Source organism: Oxyura jamaicensis, chromosome 4 (assembly GCF_011077185.1).
Source record: "Oxyura jamaicensis isolate SHBP4307 breed ruddy duck chromosome 4, BPBGC_Ojam_1.0, whole genome shotgun sequence".
Lineage (NCBI taxonomy): Eukaryota > Metazoa > Chordata > Aves > Anseriformes > Anatidae > Oxyura > Oxyura jamaicensis.
The window spans coordinates 85,009,160-85,028,674 of record NC_048896.1 but is presented as its reverse complement, the minus strand read 5'-3'; the positions used below and the strand labels follow the sequence as shown (position 1 = coordinate 85,028,674).

Sequence of the window (19,515 nt, the reverse complement as noted above, 5' to 3'; positions counted from 1 at the left end):
TATATATATATATAACCAAGCTTTCATAGTCATGCACTATAGTGGCTCTGGTTTCATGTCATGAAGAAGAAAATGTATGTCTACTTCTTCTTGAGTTCTTTTTATTCTGCGTTATCTATTCAGATTTATACTATCAGACTTGTTCCAGTTTATCTTACAGTTTACTAACAAGTTGTAGATTTTGTCATCAGGATCAGAAAGCACAAATCACAGGCCAAATTTTATATATTTGTCCTGTATTACAGGGCATTTCATACCAACAGAACTTCATAGGAATTTAATAATATTTCATTTGCCATTTGTCCCTCATAAAATTTCTCTGTGAATACATCAGATGGAAATAGAGTGAAAGAAGGACTCTGGACATTTCTGCTTTCATGATATTCCACAATAAAAACTGGCCCTGAGCAGCTATTATTCTCTAAAATGCAGAAATATCATATTAATTTGTGCCAACTAGTTTCATCAAATCTCATAATTTACTTTAAAAAATAAACACTGTAAATCCCATGTGAAGTGTTTACTCAAGAATGCTGGGTAACATGCATCCATGTATCTTCTGGATCATTTGCAACATCCACAGAGAAGCTCAGGATGAGTTCAAAAATAACCAAGTCTGCTTTTAGTGCTCCACTGCCTCTGTACTTCAGTACCAAAGTCCTCTTAAAGACCCTGCCATTTTATTCTTGAGAAAATACCACAGGCTACTGCAATTTGTAAAACCCCTGCAGAAAACACAATTGACGTCTTTTATTTTTACTGTTTATCCAGATGTAGGTCAAATCAGAACCACATTTGGAGAAAGCAATTGTTCAACTTTCCATCAGGGGTTGTTACCATTTGTCATCCTCTGAACAATTAACAGATATTCTCCAGGGAGATAGGATGTTACACATAGTTTTTGCTGTTCATTGCTTGTAAAGATCTACCAACTGTGCTTCAACCTACAGACTTCTGTGTTTAATCTACTTCTAAATGTGCATAAGCTCCTAAAAAATAAAGGTAAAACCGTAAGTAATTTATCTGAGCTCTCTGGAGTTGTCAAATGATTTAAAAAACAAACACAAAGAATAAACAGATAATGAAACAGAAATGGAGAATTAGATTCTGACCATTTCCATTTGATCTTAATAGGAGATTGGACATCAGCATTAATGGATTGAACTCCATCTGTTAATCAAAGCACAACTGGAAACACTGGACTCAGATTCTGAAGAGCAAAATGCAGATATAGCAGCATCCCACCAGAAAGACTGACATGAAACACAAGGATTTGTACACAGCCTTGTATGTGGTTCCAGTGCTTTGGGATTAGGATGGAAGACACCACTCCCACCAGTGGAAAGAGACACCTGAAGAATACAAAATGAATATATCTTTTCCTTTGATGTTACTTGTTTCTGAATTTTTGACACATCTGAAAACAGACAAAGCAATGGCTGTCTTGAATCTAGAAGGAAGAGGAAAATTCAGTTCCAGTTATGAGTTTCCTTCTTCATTTCACTTATGAGATGACTGAGGTGTATTAAGCCTGTGATCGTGCATGATACTCCCTGTGCCATGCTAGTCTTTTCTTTTGAATCTATATAATGTGTTTTTTTTAGGTCTTAATTAAGAAGAGGGGGAGACAGGTTTAAGTCAAGTAATACTGCCTGCCAATACGAAATTAAATTCAAGTAACACTTTAAAACTTTGTGAAAATTAATGATCTAAAACTAGACTCAAGGACTTTAATAAGTAACCTGACTTTTAGAAATGTTGAGATTTTGATCCTTCCATCAACTTATACTTTGTTAAAATTGTACAAGAGATCATACTTTCCTTAATATGTCTGTTCACTTGCTTCATACAGCACCTAAAATCTCCTAAAAAGACAGTTTGAAGTGCTAAATTTTAGTTGCTAAGACTGACAATAGGGTCTTGAGTTAGGAAGAGGGTTCAAACCTCAGATTTGAACTGAGGAATGCTTGCTATTTAAAAGATTAATACCTCATCCTTCTTCCAAATCTAAATAAAACTAACTCTGACCTCATTATACATTATGTTTACAAGCCTCTACAGTAATAACATACAGCAATGGAAGATTGCATGAGGTTATTGAAAAAATATGTATTTTTTTCCTAATTGTGACTGGTAATTCTTAACTACTTCATAGTTGTCACAAGGTTTGTATGCAGAAGTAAGAGTAAAAATAAAAATAAAAATGTAACTTACAGTTAACTTGGATGAATACCACAGCCTCATCATGCCCAGCAACATTTTCAGCCTTCACCGAGACACGGTAAATCCCAGGATTCTCGTAGCGGTGACGAATGGGTTCTCCAGTCATTGTAAGGTTCACATATATTGCCTTAAAGCCATCACCAAGATCTACCTGGTACTTGGTATTCAGTATGTCACCCTTAAAGGAGAATATATCAAAAATATTTAAAATATTTAGGTCAGAACCTAAATAGACAAGATGCATTATTTTCACCATTTGCTGAATCACAGCATTTCTAGCCCTAGCCAGATGTTTTGAGTCAATTGCAGTAGCTACAGTAAAACCACTGAACTCACTGCAAAGATTTTAGAGCAATAAATGCTGTATGCTAACCTTCTGCAGTAAGTCACTACCTTAGAACAAAACACTCGAGACCACTAAGCCAAGTTGTATGACACAGAAGCCATCAATCCTATGTTAGTGTATCTGGACATTAATTAACATAATGGTGCAAGGCAGACCTAAATTCTGGTGTTATGCTCTTGTGATTGCAAATTACGGCTTATCCAGTGGCTCACAGTAACTGATTGACCGTGAACTTCTACTCCGTGCAGTTATAAAGTAAAATTAAGTGGGCTAGACCATCTTCACAGCATCTTCTAGCCACACTCTCCAAGTATCATGTGTATGGCCTCCAGAATTCAAGCTGATATGTTCTTCAGAGTTGTACTGCATTATGCAGAGCTCCCAGCTTGTCTAGAACTAGCATGCTCTACTGCAAAATTAGATGCATGTTTAATGAAGCAGAGCATTAAGCTGAGTTTGGGAAAGACTTAAAAAAAAAAAAAAGCCAGATACTTCTGTCATGTTAAGCATCTCACATAATTTACAATTCATTGCACTTCTGTTAAGTGCTCCTTTAAATGACACTGTCTACCAAAACTTAGGCCTAAAATACTGCAATGACGGATACTGTTGTCAAAGAACAAATATATGCCCATCACTCATGTTGTCATGGTGTGGCTGCTCACAGGAGAAGTCAGGCCTGCGCTACGTGGACTGGCCATATGGATGGAATCAAATGGAAATTTATTTTAGCTGTGAGCAGCAACACTGTCTGTCTTAATACTACTGGCAGCAGTGTCTTAGTGAGTGCCTTTTCTCCTCTATCTTCAGCAACATGCTCTTTCCTGCATCTCACAGCCCTCTGCCATCACAGCCACACAGTTAAAACAGGTTGTGGGACCAGGCTTTGTAGAAAATCCTTCATATTGTGAAAACACAGTGTTGGTTTAAAAATCATCAATGCCTCTACAAAAGGAATACATACACTAGTAATGTGACCTGAATGGCAATCATACCAGAGAAGGATTTACTCCCTCTGAAGTATTCAAAAAACACTTCACTTCCCCATAAGCCACTATCTGAAATAGTTTTATGTCAAAATCTAATACCAAATAGCAACATTAATGTAAAATCAAAGGAGGCAAAGTCTAAAACCTTAAAATACTTGCATTACAGAGGGAAGGAAAACAGACTATTTTTTCTCCTTTTATTATTTTGCAGTTTGGTTGATTTTCTTCCATGTTTTATCAGATGAAAGAACATTGCTTATCACGTAAAAGAATACTCATAATAAGGAACCTGTAGGGTTATCAAAGACCTAACATCATATTTCAACACACATAAAGGACCTTGAAAGCTTCTTCACTGTGAATATTTTATTTTCCAAATAGCATCTTTATTTTGACAACAGATGGGTAGAATTTCACAGAGGAGATAATATATTATTAAATTTTAAAGCAAAAGAGATGTCTTCTTGCCAGCAATGTGCCAGTAAGTGGAATCCATTTAGACGACATTAACTTGCAAATAGTTCTTGTTAGCTCTTTCTTATGCTAACAAGTATACATGTATATTTTCTCCAGGTGAAACAGAAACCAATGTTAAAAGCCAGTGGATGTAAGTTTCTCTCAAAGTTTTATTCAAATACCTTCCCTAGTGTAAAGCTGGGAGTGCTCTCCAAAACACCAAGGCATTTCTGCTTCCCTCACCAGGGAAGACAGAGCAGTGGACAGACAAAAAGAATAATAACATAGAGAAAATTCAGCCTAATTCCTAAAGGAATTAGGACTTTAATTTCCACACAAAATTGATGTTTTTCATGACATTAATTATTCATACAAATAGCCAACAGAATTTGGAAGAAATAATTTATAATATAAAAATAAATATTTATAATAAATACTTATAATATCAAATAAAATGTAATATAAAAGGAAAATATTATTTCTAAGGTCACCTGCAAACTGCCCAAACATACACATCCTGCTTTCTTTACTCCCTGATGCCTGGCATTCTAACATCTAGTAGTATGCCTTCATATAAACCAGTAAATTAATGTTGCTCAGCAGGGAGAGAAACTGGTATGTTTTGGTTTATCTTACTATAGTTTCTTTTTAAACTCACTAATTGTTAAGAATTCTCATTAGACCTTGTTGTACGTGTTAAATCCTAAGCAATGCTCAGGACTTCTGAGTATAAATATTATTCTTAACCATAGGGGGCAGCAAACTGTTACATTTCTTCTAAATCTCCATTCCAGCTCTGTGTACTGAGCAAAGGCTTGAGGAAACACAGCACGGGATTCCCTTCAGGATCTCTGACTTTGGAAGAGTTTTGAATAGTTAAGTTTTATCTATTGCCAGCAGAGATTCATGAAAGCTTCAGAACGTTTCAATAGGAAAAAATAAGGTGAAATTACCAATCGAAATCATTAGATTCCAAATTACAACCAAATGCTCTAGTCTTCCAGTAAACAGAATCACAGAATTTTCTAGGTTGGAAGAGACCTCAAGATCATCAAGTCCAACCTCTGACCTAACACTAACAGTCCCCACTAAACCATATCCCTAAGCTCTACATCTAAACGTCTTTTAAAGACCTCCAGGGATGGGGACTCCACCACTTCCCTGGGCAGCCCGTTCCAGTGTCTAACAACCCTTCCGGTAAAGAAGTTCTTCCTAACATCCAACCTAAAACTCCCCTGGCGCAACTTAAGCCTATTCCCCCTCGTCCTGTCACCAGGCACATGGGAGAACAGACCAACCCCCACCTCGCTACAGCCTCCCTTGAGGTACCTGTAGAGAGCGATAAGGTCACCCCTGAGCCTCCTTTTCTCCAGGCTGAACAAGCCCAGCTCCCTCAGCCGCTCCTCGTAGGACTTGTTCTCCAGGCCCCTCACCAGCTTCGTAGCCCTTCTCTGGACTCACTCGAGCACCTCCATGTCCTTCTTGTAGTGAGGGGCCCAAAACTGAACACAGTACTCGAGGTGCGGCCTCACCAGAGCCGAGTACAGGGGGACGATCACCTCCCTGGCCCTGCTGGCCACACTGTTTCTTATACAGGCCAGGATGCTGTTGGCCTTCTTGGCCACCTGAGCACACTGCTGGCTCATATTCAGCTGACTATCAACCATCACTCCCAGGTCCTTCTCTGCCTGGCAGCTCTCCAACCACTCATCTCCCAGCCTGTAGCTCTGCTTGGGGTTATTGCGCCCCAGGTGCAGGACCTGGCACTTGGCCTTGTTGAACTTCATGCAGTTGACCTTGGCCCATCGGTCCAGCCTCTCCAGATCCTCCTGCAGAGCCTTCCTACCCTCGAGCAGATCAACACACGTACCTAACTTGGTGTCATCTGCAAACTTACTGAGGGTGCACTCAATGCCCTCATCCAGATCATCAGTGAAGATATTGAAGAGGACCGGCCCCAGCACCGAGCCCTGGGGAACGCCACTAGTGACCGGCCTCCAACTGGATTTGACTCCATTCACCACGACTCTTTGGGCCCGGCTATCCAGCCAGTTTCTAACCCAACGAAGCGTGCGCCAGTCCAAGCCAAGAGCAGCCAGTTTCTTGAGGAGAATGCTGTGGGAAACGGTGTCAAAAGCCTTGCTGAAGTCAAGGTAGACCACATCCACAGCCTTTCCCTCATCCACCCAGCGCGTCACTTTGTCATAGAAGGAGATAAATTAGAGAAAAGAGAAGGAAGCACAATTTGCCATGCAACTGTTACTGCTCTGCAAGCTTTTGGAACCAGAACCTGTGATGGGTTAGGCAGCACTGTGTCCTGCACATAACTCTCCAGATTCTCTCAGAGAAATAAATCCTAAGTACTTGAATTATAACACACAGATTTGCCAAAATATGTGAAGTTTTTGCAAATAGTTGGGGTTAGGCAGGAAATACTCCTGTAACCTGAGCACAACAGTTAGAACCTAATAGCAAAAAAAAGCAAGTATTAAAAAACATACCCAGGGCAAACACCACATCTGAAAGTTACTCCTTGCCTTTGGTCAGGGCCTCAGGGCATTGTCTCTTCCAAAAAAAAAAAAAAAACCGTGGGGGGTGGGGGGGCAGGGGACAGACCTTTGGAAACATAACTAATACATAATAAATGTACTTATATTGTGCTATGTGCTGATTTCTGTAAAGCTTTGCCTGATTCCTTACTGAAAGACAGATTCTCAAAAGCACTTAAACCAAAATATTAAAGGTTCTCTGCATTTCTGTTCTTCTCTGATATAGCAGTTGAAATTTTCAGTTCAAGAAGACTGGTAATTTAGTTCCTTTGATTTTTCCAAGAAGCTGATGCCTTTAAGGAATAATGTCTGAACATGCTTCTGAGGAGACAAATCCCCTTCTCTGGACAAAACTTTGTGGTTCACTAAGTTTACAGGATTGCCCGATTCACTTGCAAACAGAAGTTTCAGTATTTAGAAAGTCATTCATCTTTGTCTCAAGCACAACTTAATCCTATTCAGCAGCGAAGCAGGTAGAAGAGAAACAAACCCTAAAAATAGCAAGGAAACTTCCATAAAGCCAATGTTAATTACTACCTGCTCTTGTCTGACAACGAAGATGATGTCTTCCCCAGGTTTAACAGCCAAGGTTTCTCCTCTGATGCTGATCTGAAGTCCCTTGGGAGCAATCAGTGGACACATATGCTGCGCTAAGTTCTGCTGCAGGTCTACGCCACCTTCACACACATTAGAAACAACTTTCCTGTACCTGCAAAAACAGTAAGCAGCGAGCACAGTGAATTGGATTTGAGCAGGAGAACACCATCAGAGGCACCGAATGTGGCAGTAGCTAATGAATATTGCTTGGGTTCATAAACAGACAAGATTGCAGATGATAAAAAAAACAACTTAGGATGCAAAAAAAATTCTCAGGGACATGCCTCTACTGAGTGAAAGCTGTTGAAAAAACAGAGTGAAGCATGATCAGGATTTCGCCTGTATGCAATGGAAAAGTCTATCCTTTCAAATTTAGAAACACACCTGGTGAGCCCTTCAGGATCATAGAATTACAGAATGGCTCAGGTTGGAAGGGACCTTAAAGACCATCGAGTTCTAAGTCCCTACAATGGGCAGGGATGCCACCCACTAGATGAGGTTGCCCAGGGGCCCACCCATCCAGCCTGGCCTTGAACACCTCCAGGGGTGTGGCATCCATAGCTTCTCTGAAGCAACAGGGCAACCTGTTCCAGTGTCTCACCACCTTCTGAGTGAAGAATTTCCTCCTAACTTCTAATCTAAATCTCCCCTCTTTTAGTTTAAAAACTTTCCCCTTTATCCTATCACTATCTACCCATGTAAAAAGTTGTTCTCCATCTCTCCTATAAGCCTCCTTTAAGTACTAAAAAGGTGCAATAAGGTCTCCCTGGAGCCTTCTCTTCTCCAGGCCGAACATCCTCAGCTCTCTCAGCCTTTCTTCATAGAGGAGGCGCTCCAGCCCTCTGATCATCTTCAGGGACCTGCTTTAACAGGTCCACACTTTTGTGCTGGGGGCCCCATATCTGGATGCAGCACTCCAAGTGGGGCCTCATGAGGGCAGAGTAGAAGGGGACAATTCTCTCCCTCGACCTACTGGCCAGGCCTCTGTTTATTTGCTATCAACAGAGTATTCTCCTCTCCTCTCTGCCATGCCCCTTCCTAGCTCTCATCAGTCTTCAGTGCTCAAGAGATCTTGGCTCCAGGATTTTTTTTTATTTTTTATTTTTTTGCTGTTGATTGTCAAACTCAGGTCTCTGTCCTGTCCCATTCTACCTGTGCATTACATGTGGTTGGTGAAAATCCCAAAGATCAGGAAGAAATTAAACCAAGAAACATATGTCAAAGTAATTTCTTATCTATGTTTATCTACTCCTCTCAAATCTATGCATTTCTTAGAACACGTGCAGCATTTATTTCACATAACAATATAAAAGAGTAAAAAGCTAACACCTTTCAGGAGCTAATAAAGAAAAAGTTGGAAGTGTACAGTATTTACAGATCAGTTTCACTCAGGTACGTTATTTTTTAAACATCCTTTAAAACTGGAGTCAGACTTCACTTTTCTGAATTCAAACTCTGCATATCGCAGCTGTAAGCCACAAGACAAAAGGCATCATTTTCCTCAGTAAGGCAAATATACACAGAGACCATGATTCTATTGCCAGATTTGACATTTCATCATTTGGTTCTCATCTCCACAACCGACAGAGATGATGTTATGATAAGCCAGAATAGATGCCAGCTGCAAGTTATTCTCAGCACAGACGTCAGACTACATTGTAGTGTACATTCTATGTGATATTGTTTACAGTTACTAAAGCTTTCCTTTGATTCTGAGTGTCCCATATGGTCATGAAAATAATCCGTTCTCTGTAGAGCTCCTTACCCCTGTGGAAGTGAGAGACAGTGGAAAGTTCTGTGAGATATTACTTATTCCTTGGAGTAAATTAATTGGATTCAGCCTGAAAATTGGTCTGGGGGCTAAAAGAAAAAAGCTTTGAATAGGCATTTGTATCAGAAGTATAGTAGCAATGCTTATGAGCTGTCCCTGCAGTTACTAGGGAGAAGAAAAAAAAAAAAAAAAAAAAAAAGGAACAAGACAGCAAGACAGCTCCCCCTCTTCTCAAATTGGTTAGTTTTTGAACTGCTGTCAATGTGTAAACTAACATTTATCTTTCATTAGTCTGTAGGAAGCTTCTGCACAAGCTATAAGTCAGAGCCAGCACAGTTTACCACTTGCATTTAATTTTTTTTATTTTTATTTTTACAGTTTGCCCCATTTACATTTCCTTAACACCACCACTCAACTGTGGAAGCCTGCACTCTTGCAAGCCAGTCGAATACAAAATCAACTTACCCAGTGCTGCTGGTGTATGCCTGCCCCAGCACACAGTCTTCGGGAGGTGCTTCTGGGTTAAACCAGAAGTCAGCGAAACACTTGCTAGACTGTGATTTAAGAGGTGCAGAGCGCTCAAACCCATAATCACTGAAAAACATCAACACCAAATGCATTACTATCCCCACTTTATTCACAAATCTAATTTGGGATAGATGAGACTACTTCTTTAACAGCAAGGGAGATTTGTTTAATATTACCTCCTACTAGGTGGACACATAACTTTATGAAGTTCTGTTTTAAGTGTAGTTTTAACAGGAGTTGTGTACCCATGGGTGCAAAACTGGTTGCAATTACTTTGTCAGTTCAGCAAAATTAACTCTCTTGGTAGCTTAGATTTTTAAAAGGTATTCCTTGCCACTCGGACCAACACATTTCTTCTGTTGTTGGCTTAATTTGTAAATAGAATGGGCTTGCTTTCTCTTTAAATCAATTGAATGGTCATTTTTGAAGTCTTGATCAACAGAGAGAAACATCAGGATTTGTGAGACAAATACTTAAGGAATGGTAATGTTTTTAAACAAAAGCAGACACAAAAGCACCTTGTTATTCTATGTATTGCATTGTTTCTTGGTGGTTTGCACACAGCTATGCGGGGTGGGGGGGGGGTGGGGGTGGGGGACAAAAGGAGGAAAACAAATGCCTCCAACCCTATGTAACATTTCTCTAGCGATAAATCTGAAGGTCCACAGGCAGACTCACCATAAGAAATCAGAGCTCATGCATTCACAGACTTTGGATGTGAGAGCTGACGTGAAACTTCTCCCTTTAATGCACCATGATGAAATCTTCCTCTTCCGAAAGCTCCTCTGCTGACCCATGATGCATCGATCACCCTGGACATTAAAGCACCAGACTTACTGCACAGCATAACCTACACCATGCAGATGTGATCTTAAGTTGTCAAGAGAAAGGCTGGTCTTATTGCCAAGACTGGACACTGGTATCAAGCCTCAACTCAGTCATCAATTTCTAGAGCAATCTATAGCAAATTATCTATGACAAGACTATAAAAATGTGATCAATGTATTTGGAACTTGAGACTGTAGGATAACAGACTCATCAAAGAAGGAAAAAAAAACAACAATTCAATTCAAATATGTAAGTATACGAAGCTTTCACATCCACTACTGAGACACTACGGGGTTGTAACATACACCATATTTCCGGGCACAAATCCAAAGATATGCATGAAAATTCAAGTGCAGTTTAACCCATGTTTCACATGTTCATAATCTAGGCACAAGCCTACAAAAGTGCACTTAAAAATTCAGTCTTGATTCAGATGGCTGAAGTTCTATCTAAACGACCATATCTTGTATAGGCAGTCAACAGGAAGCACCAGGCACATGTTCACAGGTAGAATTAAGACTGAATCTAACACTCCACTGGTAATATGGCAGCTGTAAGTATGCTATCAGAGTCATTTTAGTAGCTTTTATTTTCTGAAAGATATTTAAATGTTGATATCCTAAGACAATGTTACTGTCTAGGCTCAGTTGCACATTACATCCTTTCAAAATACACAGCAATTTCAAAAAAGAATAAAATTATTCATGAAAAACAGCAAGTGAAAGTTGGAGAGATGTAATAACACAAAGTAGTATACAAAAAGAAAAAAGAAAAATAAACATGCAGAGAGCAAGAGAACAAATACACAGGAAGAAACATAAACATAATAATTAGAATTAGTAAGAATAAATATGACTAATTCTCATTCAATGCAGAACTCCTCACATTAGTCTGTTTAATCAGTACATTACATAGAGAATGTAGCTTCCCAAAAGTGGAATTGGCCAGAGCACCAGGATTAGCACAAACTTAATGCATTTCTGCAGAAATGGTATTGCCCAACACAACTGGACTCTATTACAGAATCAGTCTACTGAGATCCTAAATTATGTCTGGAATGGGCTTTACATATAGCAATTTATATATGAATACAGTATGTGGTCAAGAAGTTGGCAGAACATATGACTGCATGTTGAAATTGCTTCAATCAATAATACAGATTTTAGTTTATGGCATATTGTTCATAATCCAGTAGGACCACCTATTATTATGGCAGACCACCACATATATTTCCACTTTTCCCAGAACACAGTTCGCACAACTAAAGGGAACACAAAATCCTCCCCCTGTGTAAAATCAACAAAATACCAGCCTAAAGAGATTAAAGCTTGGGAGGTGTCATCCAAATTCTATTAGAAAATATTTTCCTAGCACACGGTAGTATGTGAATCTTTCAGATACGTAAAAGTTATGGCATTTAACAGTGCATACCTGTAGATTTGTGAGATCCCAGGATTCATAGTCATCATCAGTACACTCCCTGGGGAAGGATGGCCTGAAGTCCACCTTCACAAGTTCCCAGTCTGAACGGTAACTAATGTGTCCGAAGACTCTGAACAAAAAGATCAAACGTAAAATCTTGAAGGAAAGAAACACCATGCATCTGAGATTCCAGTTTTATCTTCTGCTTTCCATGGTCATGGTTCCCTACTAAAAGGTCCCTGGTGTTTTTTCGTCTGCTTTTACTCATCTTCACATACAAAGTGTCTAGTGAGAAAATAATTGTTAATTGTCTATAGAATTCTACAAAGAAAAAATATAGCTCCTGGATCAGAGATTTTATTCCTCCCAGCAAATTGTCCAGGAGTTTAAATGGACATACACCACCTCTTCTAATTTGGAACCCAACATTTTTGTCTATTATCTCATTACATGAAACACCCTCTGATTTTGACATGGATTTTTGACCTTTCTGATCAGGGATCAGAACTCAGGAATGCTGGATTCAGTTTACAACTCTCTCACTAATTCCTTATGATGATGGTGCAACTTCTTCCCTTTGTATTTCTTTTTCTTTTTAATTTCTACAGATTTCAGACGGCAATATTACTATGGTTCAAACTCACAGAAGTATCATGAAATTGCATTCCTTTCTAAGGAATAGACTGAATATACACATTGTGTTGGAGAACTCTGACTCTCCTCTTCATTTTGGATAGTGCATCCTCAAACAAAAAACAGTCATAAACTGTAAATTTCTTTTTGAAAAAAAAGTGGAAAGCTCATAGCTTTAAAAACATGGCTTCACTGCCAAAGCAGACAATATTTTCAAAGCCAGAATATTTATTTCCAAAACAAAACGGGCAAGTATGACATTCAGCAACAAATTAGAAAGGATAAAGATTCTATCTGGGCAAAAGTCAAATGTATTTGTGGTTTGTATTAGGCTTATGTGTCTTACTTGCCAAGGAATTTAAGGTTGATTCTGAAGCCAACAATTCCTGTGCAGCTCATACAGCACAGAGTTCATATTCCAAGCTTTAGTAGCATTCTCCAAACTAATTCATTCCTTTTGTTTTGTCCTCTGTTTTGTCCAAATCCAGACAGAGCAGGAATGGTATAGTTTTGCTAAAAGCATTCTGCTGCTTACACTCATTTCTCTTGTCCTGAATACCAGGTTCAAAGTGGATCTAGGGTAGAGCAGAAGCGAGGAAATGGTGAATTCTTGGCAATAGAGGCAACATCTTTGCACCTAAGCCTCTTCCCTGGTAGATGGATGTAGAGGTCTGAAGGCCACCACAGAAGTTGAAAAAAAGTTGCAGAGACTAAAGATGAACAGTGATTTCTTCCTTTTTTTTTTTTTTTTTTTTTTTTTTTTGACATAGCACAGAGATGTAGGTATAATTGATAGATTACTGCCCACACTGCCTATGGTTGAACAATCCATGCTCACAGGAAACTTCACCATCAGAAGTGTGCTTATTTAAACAGAAACATCGGCATTTAGTTTGCATATTTTACTCTTTTCATAGTAAGGTTATGAAATTAAAGGACTTCCATTATCTACTCTATCTCCTTTTCTCCCTGTGGTTCAGAAGTAGAAACAACACACAAAACCAAAAAAACTGTGGCTCAGTCCACTGACTGTAAGTGAATATAGGTGTGTGGTCCCACTTCTCCCAGCAGGACAACTGTCTTGCATCGAGACCTACAGGTTTAGTTCCTTTTTCTGGTTCAGCTGGATCCTGAGAGCTGCTGGCACCATATGCTCTTATTCACTTGTATTTACATATGCAATAAAGTGACTGCTTAGGTGGTCTAATGCTTTTTCCACAATGCCTGCTTCAATATGACTGGCTTTGCTGACAGAAGTTAAGTGTCTTTTGCATGCTAAATACCTGTTTCTTTTATTTTTATTTTTTATTTTTTTTATTTTTTTTTCTCCACACAAGGTACTAAAGTAAGGCAGACTTTACCATGTTTTTCTGCAGCTACCTACCTTAGTGAATGCTTCTCCAGGCTCCAAAAACTTTACAAAACAGCTACATTTCCTTTATTAACTCATTTATCAACAAATACATTCAAGTACAAGGATCCAGTTCCTCTCAAAGCCTCACTCCTGACTCAAGGAAAGTACTTTCTACTGAAGAAAATGAAATTTTCTTCATTTGTGTTAGCTATCTCAGGTAGGTGAGTCAAGGGAGAAGGAAGGAGATGGCTGGCTGAGTTCAAAGCAGAAGAGAGTCAAAATTCTCCTGAAAGCATGAAACAAAATCTCTGGACTATTAATAAGTATCTTTGAGACCTTACAGTGTATGAGGTTGATTCCAGATGACTATAAAAAGGAGAATATTTCCCCTATATATTCAAAACAAAAACAATAATTCAGAACCCCCAAACTCCCCTAATAAACAAAAACAAAACAAAACAAAAAGATGTGAAAAAAAAATAGAGCCCAGGGAGTTACAGAATTCATTTTGATATCCACAAAGATACCAAATAAAGCTATCCACTTATAAGCACCTTGGAGATAATTAAAATGATAACAGCCACCATGGATTTGTCAAAAACAAATCATGTCAAACTAATGTAATTTCCTTCTTTTACAGGGTAACTGGCTTAGTAGATAAAGGAAAGTAGTAAATGTGGAATATTTTGACCTTTGTTAAAACAGTTACACAGTTCTAGGTGACATTGTCTGAACTTTTAAAAAAATATGAAAATATCAGTGCAGATAAAATCATAATGAAGAATGGGATTGCATATCTAATTAAGAAAAAAAAAACATTTTCAGAAAATAGTTGTTCGAAGAGAAAGACATTTTGAGATATGTATTACAAAGATATGATGAGTCTACACTCAATATTTTCTTTAGCACCTTCATGGTCAAAGAAGAAACATGAAGAAACTTTTTTTGTAGATAACACAGAAGGAAGGGAACAAATGGCAGTGCCCGATGGAAGGAACAGTCAGAAATCAGCATGATAAAATACTCTGAAACCAAGTGCAAAAAATACTTCTAGAAATAGAGAAATCAAAGATACAAAACTGACGTGGAGAATAACTTTCAAAAAGCAAAGGAAAGACTTTTGAATTATATCAAGAACACAATTGTGCTGCAAAAGAAGAAAAACTAATTCTACGTTGTATTTAGAAGTGGAAAATAGAAGACATGGAGGTAATTATTTTGATAAACTTGGCACTGATGAAGCCTGTGAAAGAAGTGTCTGATTTTCGATGTTATATGCGTACTTACACATCAACTAAAAATGGATTTGAAGAAGGGCAAGGATGACTCACAAGCTGCTTAGAAAATGTAACCAATAAAGAGATATGGAAAGAATTATTTTTTTCCCTCTGGAAAACAATGAAAAACAACAATAAAATGTCTTCAAAGAGTCTTTCTATAGGTTGAAGAACTGTCTTCAAAGAGACCTGGAGGAGGGCCATAAAGGAGGAAGGGCATAAAGGAGGAAGAAGAAGAATTAATAACTTAAAAGGTACAGCTACAGAATTATTCACAGGCTATTGAGGTTCTATTGCCTCTCATAGAAGTGAGATATTAGTGGAACATGGGGAATAGAGATAGATAACATTTGGAGATATTGCCCAGTCCAACATCTTACAATGAAAAAAAAAATAATAAAAAGTCATGGAAATTACTATAGGAATCATGAAAATTCCACAAGAACAATATAGATGCTATGAGCAATCTATATGTGTATACTGCTTCACTAAGCAAATTGTAAGTCTCTCCTGCAGACTTTTATCAAAAGACAAATAACCTTTTTGCCTTGTAGTTCAGCCTCTTGTAGGAAAAAAACAAAACAAAACAAAACAAAACAACAACTTACTACTTATTTCCATTATGTTTCTTCTGATTCTATACACCAAAACCCACATTCTGACAGACAAAGTACCTGATTCAACCATTCTCTCAGTGAAGTAAAATTCCTGAGATTCAAGGAAGTGTCTCATCATAACCACAAACTCCATGAAAACTGCACGCATACAGCTTTGGAATTCCTGGGAAAAATTTCCAAAGCAATCCAGTAATTTGCATGCACCCAGCATTGCAAATTGTTTGAAAACATGGCCTGACGATTATCAATGTTGTTGCTGAGATAAAAATTGTTGCCTTATTGAGGACAGGGTTTTGCAGATGTGTCACAAGAGCCCGCTAAAATATATTGCCAAATATCACTAGGATTTAAAAAAAAAAAAAAAAAAAGGCATTTTTAAAGCAGGAGTCAATAGATTAGAGAAAAATGTAAGCTACAATAAAGTGATACATAACAGCAACCATAATCTAATGGCTCAGTTGCAAAACATACACGTCCAATAAAATCATATGAATGGAAAAAACTCATACAGTGCAGCAAGGGTAACCAATGATTAAAAGACAAATATCAAGAAGATAATAATTCATAAGCTAATAAAACATTCTTCTTGAATAATTATATTTCATTAGAAAGGCATCAAATCAATTCTGCTTAAACTATGAAAGATGATACTGTGATACGTAATTTTTGAAAGAAATTCCAATTACCTTAGAAATTCATTTCCTTTTATTTGCAAGGATTTGGGATCCATAATTTTAACTTCGGTATTTTAGTTGCCATAACAACTTTTTACATTTGTTCCCGGTTCATTTATGAGCACATCATTTTTAAATTTGATTGCATCATTTGATAGCTAAGACAGTTTAATGCAGTTTTTAAGCTAACTCATTTAAACTATTTGCTAGAGGATTGCTTTTTTTTTTTTTTCTGTCCTTGATAAAGATCATAATCAGGGAGAGCTAATTTAATAGAAATTATATGGAATGATAATCTCTTCCAGTAAATTCATATTTCTATTCAATAGAAAACGGTATTTATTCAATTGATGTTCTTAGTTTACATGAGCAGTAATAGCTGCATTGCCCGCTGTCTGTCATTAGAGATCCACCTGACTGAAGCTATGATGGTGCTGGTGCTGAAGTCTCCCAGAGATTTAGCAGGTAAACATTCAGCTTTCACAGCTTCATTCAGGAGAAACGAGCGAGATTTTCACACCACGCTGTTCATCTCAAATGTCATAGTAGCTCTTTATATTCACTATGCTTGCCTTCGTCTTTTGCTTTTCTTCTTTGTTCGTCAAGATTTTGTTCATAGGTTTTCACAGCATCAAAACACATTCTTTGCCAGAGCAGATGGATTTATCTATCATGTCGCATACTGTGGATCTAATGCCATATAAATTAAGATATGCCTTAGGCAAGTTTTTTTCACGTTACTTTGGTGTACCTTTGAGCTGTTAGCCCTGTTCTATTAGTCTGGACAAAGGAAATAGCTATGAGGAGCTTGATGTCTGACATACCCACCAAATACTTGGAGGAGCGTACCTGAACCTGCAACACTTTTGCTTTATCGCTGAATATCTGAGAACAATCAAAGACCTCTGAGTGGAGGAAGTAATCTGGCTGTACTACAGCACCAAGGTCATGAAGACAGCACATATGGAATTTATTCAGATGTTTAACGTGGCAACTTAAATTGTCCAAGTTTTCCAGTTGTATTGAAAGCTAGTGATGACAACTATGTGATGCATAACTACTCATGTTTGAAATCAGATGCCCCTTTCATTCTAGACATGCTGCTTTAATCTCCCAAGTGCTGCATTAGCTTTTGCACTCCTCTATACGTCTTTGTCATCAATCGTGATGTTTGAAACAGCATGCTGCCAGGTAACAAAATTCGCCTGCGCAGTCCCTGCTGATACACACTGGTAGCTTCACATGCCAGCTGGGAGTGGAAGAGAACCTCTAGTTTTTTTGAGAGAGATCCTTCAAATGTATAAAACTATCAACAGAATAAAAGCCAGGATTTGAATCAGGAGAGCCCATATCACCTATACGGAAGGTCATGTCAATGGCTCTAACTTGGATAACGCATCTTAATCCATTCTTCTAGGCAGCACCAAAGCAAAGATGTCAAAGCACTTGATGGGTGGGCAGGTACCTGAAATTCTTTTTGGATCTTAACCTCAAAATTGAACAGTGAATGTGTGACCAAGCCAAGAAAGGAAATGAGACTTTCAGAGCTGATCTGTTTTAATAACTCCCAGTCTATCTCTTGGGAAGTATTTAAATGGAACTAGTCACAGCGTTATGCTAAAAAAGTGGTATTTAGACTTTGTTCCTGTTGATAAGGCTTCCTTTCCAGTAGCAAATCATATTAGTAGGAACAACAGTTGTCAGAGGATTTACTGTACCATTTTATTTTTTTTAATTGTCACATCTCCCTGATTATTTTTATAACACAACTGGAATTTCAGATAGAATGCTTAATCCACTTTATGTTTCAGTAGATATCAGAGGCCATTTATATTACCACATTGCCAGCTGTACTTTACATAAAAACAATACTTTTGGTAGAAGTTTCTTGTCAGTTTATGATGAGCTCAAAGAACTGACACTCCTTAGGTCCATTTAGATCTTTACTACAGATTGTGACAACATAACTGAAACAACAAATGTTGTCAAATAAAGGTCATGATCTTTTTGTTGTTGTTTTACCTGTTACAGGTTATATTACTATAGTGCCTTTGAATATAAAATAAGACACATGGCCACCCCATGACAGGATCTCTAAAGAAATGATCAAGTCAAGGGAGTAAAGCGATAAGGTTCTGGCACTGGGAGGATGCACTTTATCTCTAGTGTAACCACTGCCGATGCATAGTGTTCTTAACTCACAGAATTGGTGACATTATTAATGAATGATTTTCACAGGGATATGGGCTAGAAGAATGTGTTAGCCATGACTATGTATACAGTGCTATTTTTGAAAAGTGACAAATTAATTTTTATAGAAATACTTTCCTTCTTACAATTGTCTTCACTTCCTTTACACCATTGTAAAATCAACAAAAAACGTAGAATGGGATCATATTAGTAAAATGGATGAAAGTAATGTTACATTCAAACAGTCTGTTATGCATCAAGATCATAATTCAACATATTTTTCTAATTCCCCCAAAAAACATAACAGAGGTCACATTATCAGTGGTCTTCCTAAACTGCAACTACAAAAGTGATGAATGCTTCCATGTGCAAAAGTAGACACCTGCCTACATAAAACAACTGCATATAAACAGTGCTTGTGTACACAACATAGCATGTGCAAATATGCTGAGACACTTATGATTTAACTGCTTTAAACTACAAACACATGCATATACTTAATACACTAAAGAGAAGAGTGTTTCTTTTTCTCCTCCCCCCCACAGTTCAGCTGCCAAAGTGAAAAATGAGGGGAGGAAACAATTTAGTTGAAATTGAACCAAAATATGTTTTTTCATGTTCCCTGCCCCCCCAAAATAATAATTGGCAATCATTCTTTTATGCCAGAACATCTTGGTTTCAGCTCTTTTGGGGAAAAAGAACAGAAATGAACGTGTAGGTTCTGAGAAGTGCTGGGGAGGAGCAGGATGAGCGCCTTTCCATTTTATCCAAAGGTTCAGTGGCTCCATGATGTTTGTGAATTACCTCCAACATTTTTTTCCATCTATTCAGTAAAATCCTGTCCAAGAACAATCTTTTAGCTTGTAACCCATTTGGAAGGAAATGTAGATTTAATGCCTAGCCTGATGCCGTTTGCAGAAGTAAATGCAGGGTGGACTACGAAGAAAATAGATTAATTTAAGGAGAAACATATAGCATTATAAAAGATAGCTTTGCATCAATCAAATCTCTGGTGTCATCTTATATAAAGATCAAATCAATCTGTGTAATTTACTATAATT

The 19,515-nt window shown here is 37.9% G+C and overlaps 1 protein-coding gene across 17 annotated transcripts in view; it reads right to left on the bottom strand.

Moving 5' to 3' along the window:
* The window catches only part of SORCS2 (sortilin related VPS10 domain containing receptor 2), a 572,554-nt gene that overhangs the window by 27,529 nt on the left and 525,510 nt on the right, over nt 1-19,515 (bottom strand). For all 17 annotated transcript variants that reach the window (XM_035325108.1, XM_035325094.1, XM_035325097.1 and 14 more), the window contains 5 exons: nt 11,719-11,839; nt 10,138-10,271; nt 9,397-9,525; nt 7,101-7,272; nt 2,215-2,401 (listed from right to left, as the gene is read on the bottom strand). In XM_035325108.1, coding sequence (XP_035180999.1) covers nt 2,215-2,401; nt 7,101-7,272; nt 9,397-9,525; nt 10,138-10,271; nt 11,719-11,839 — 743 coding nt within the window. The remainder of the gene's footprint in view (nt 1-2,214; nt 2,402-7,100; nt 7,273-9,396; nt 9,526-10,137; nt 10,272-11,718; nt 11,840-19,515) is intronic.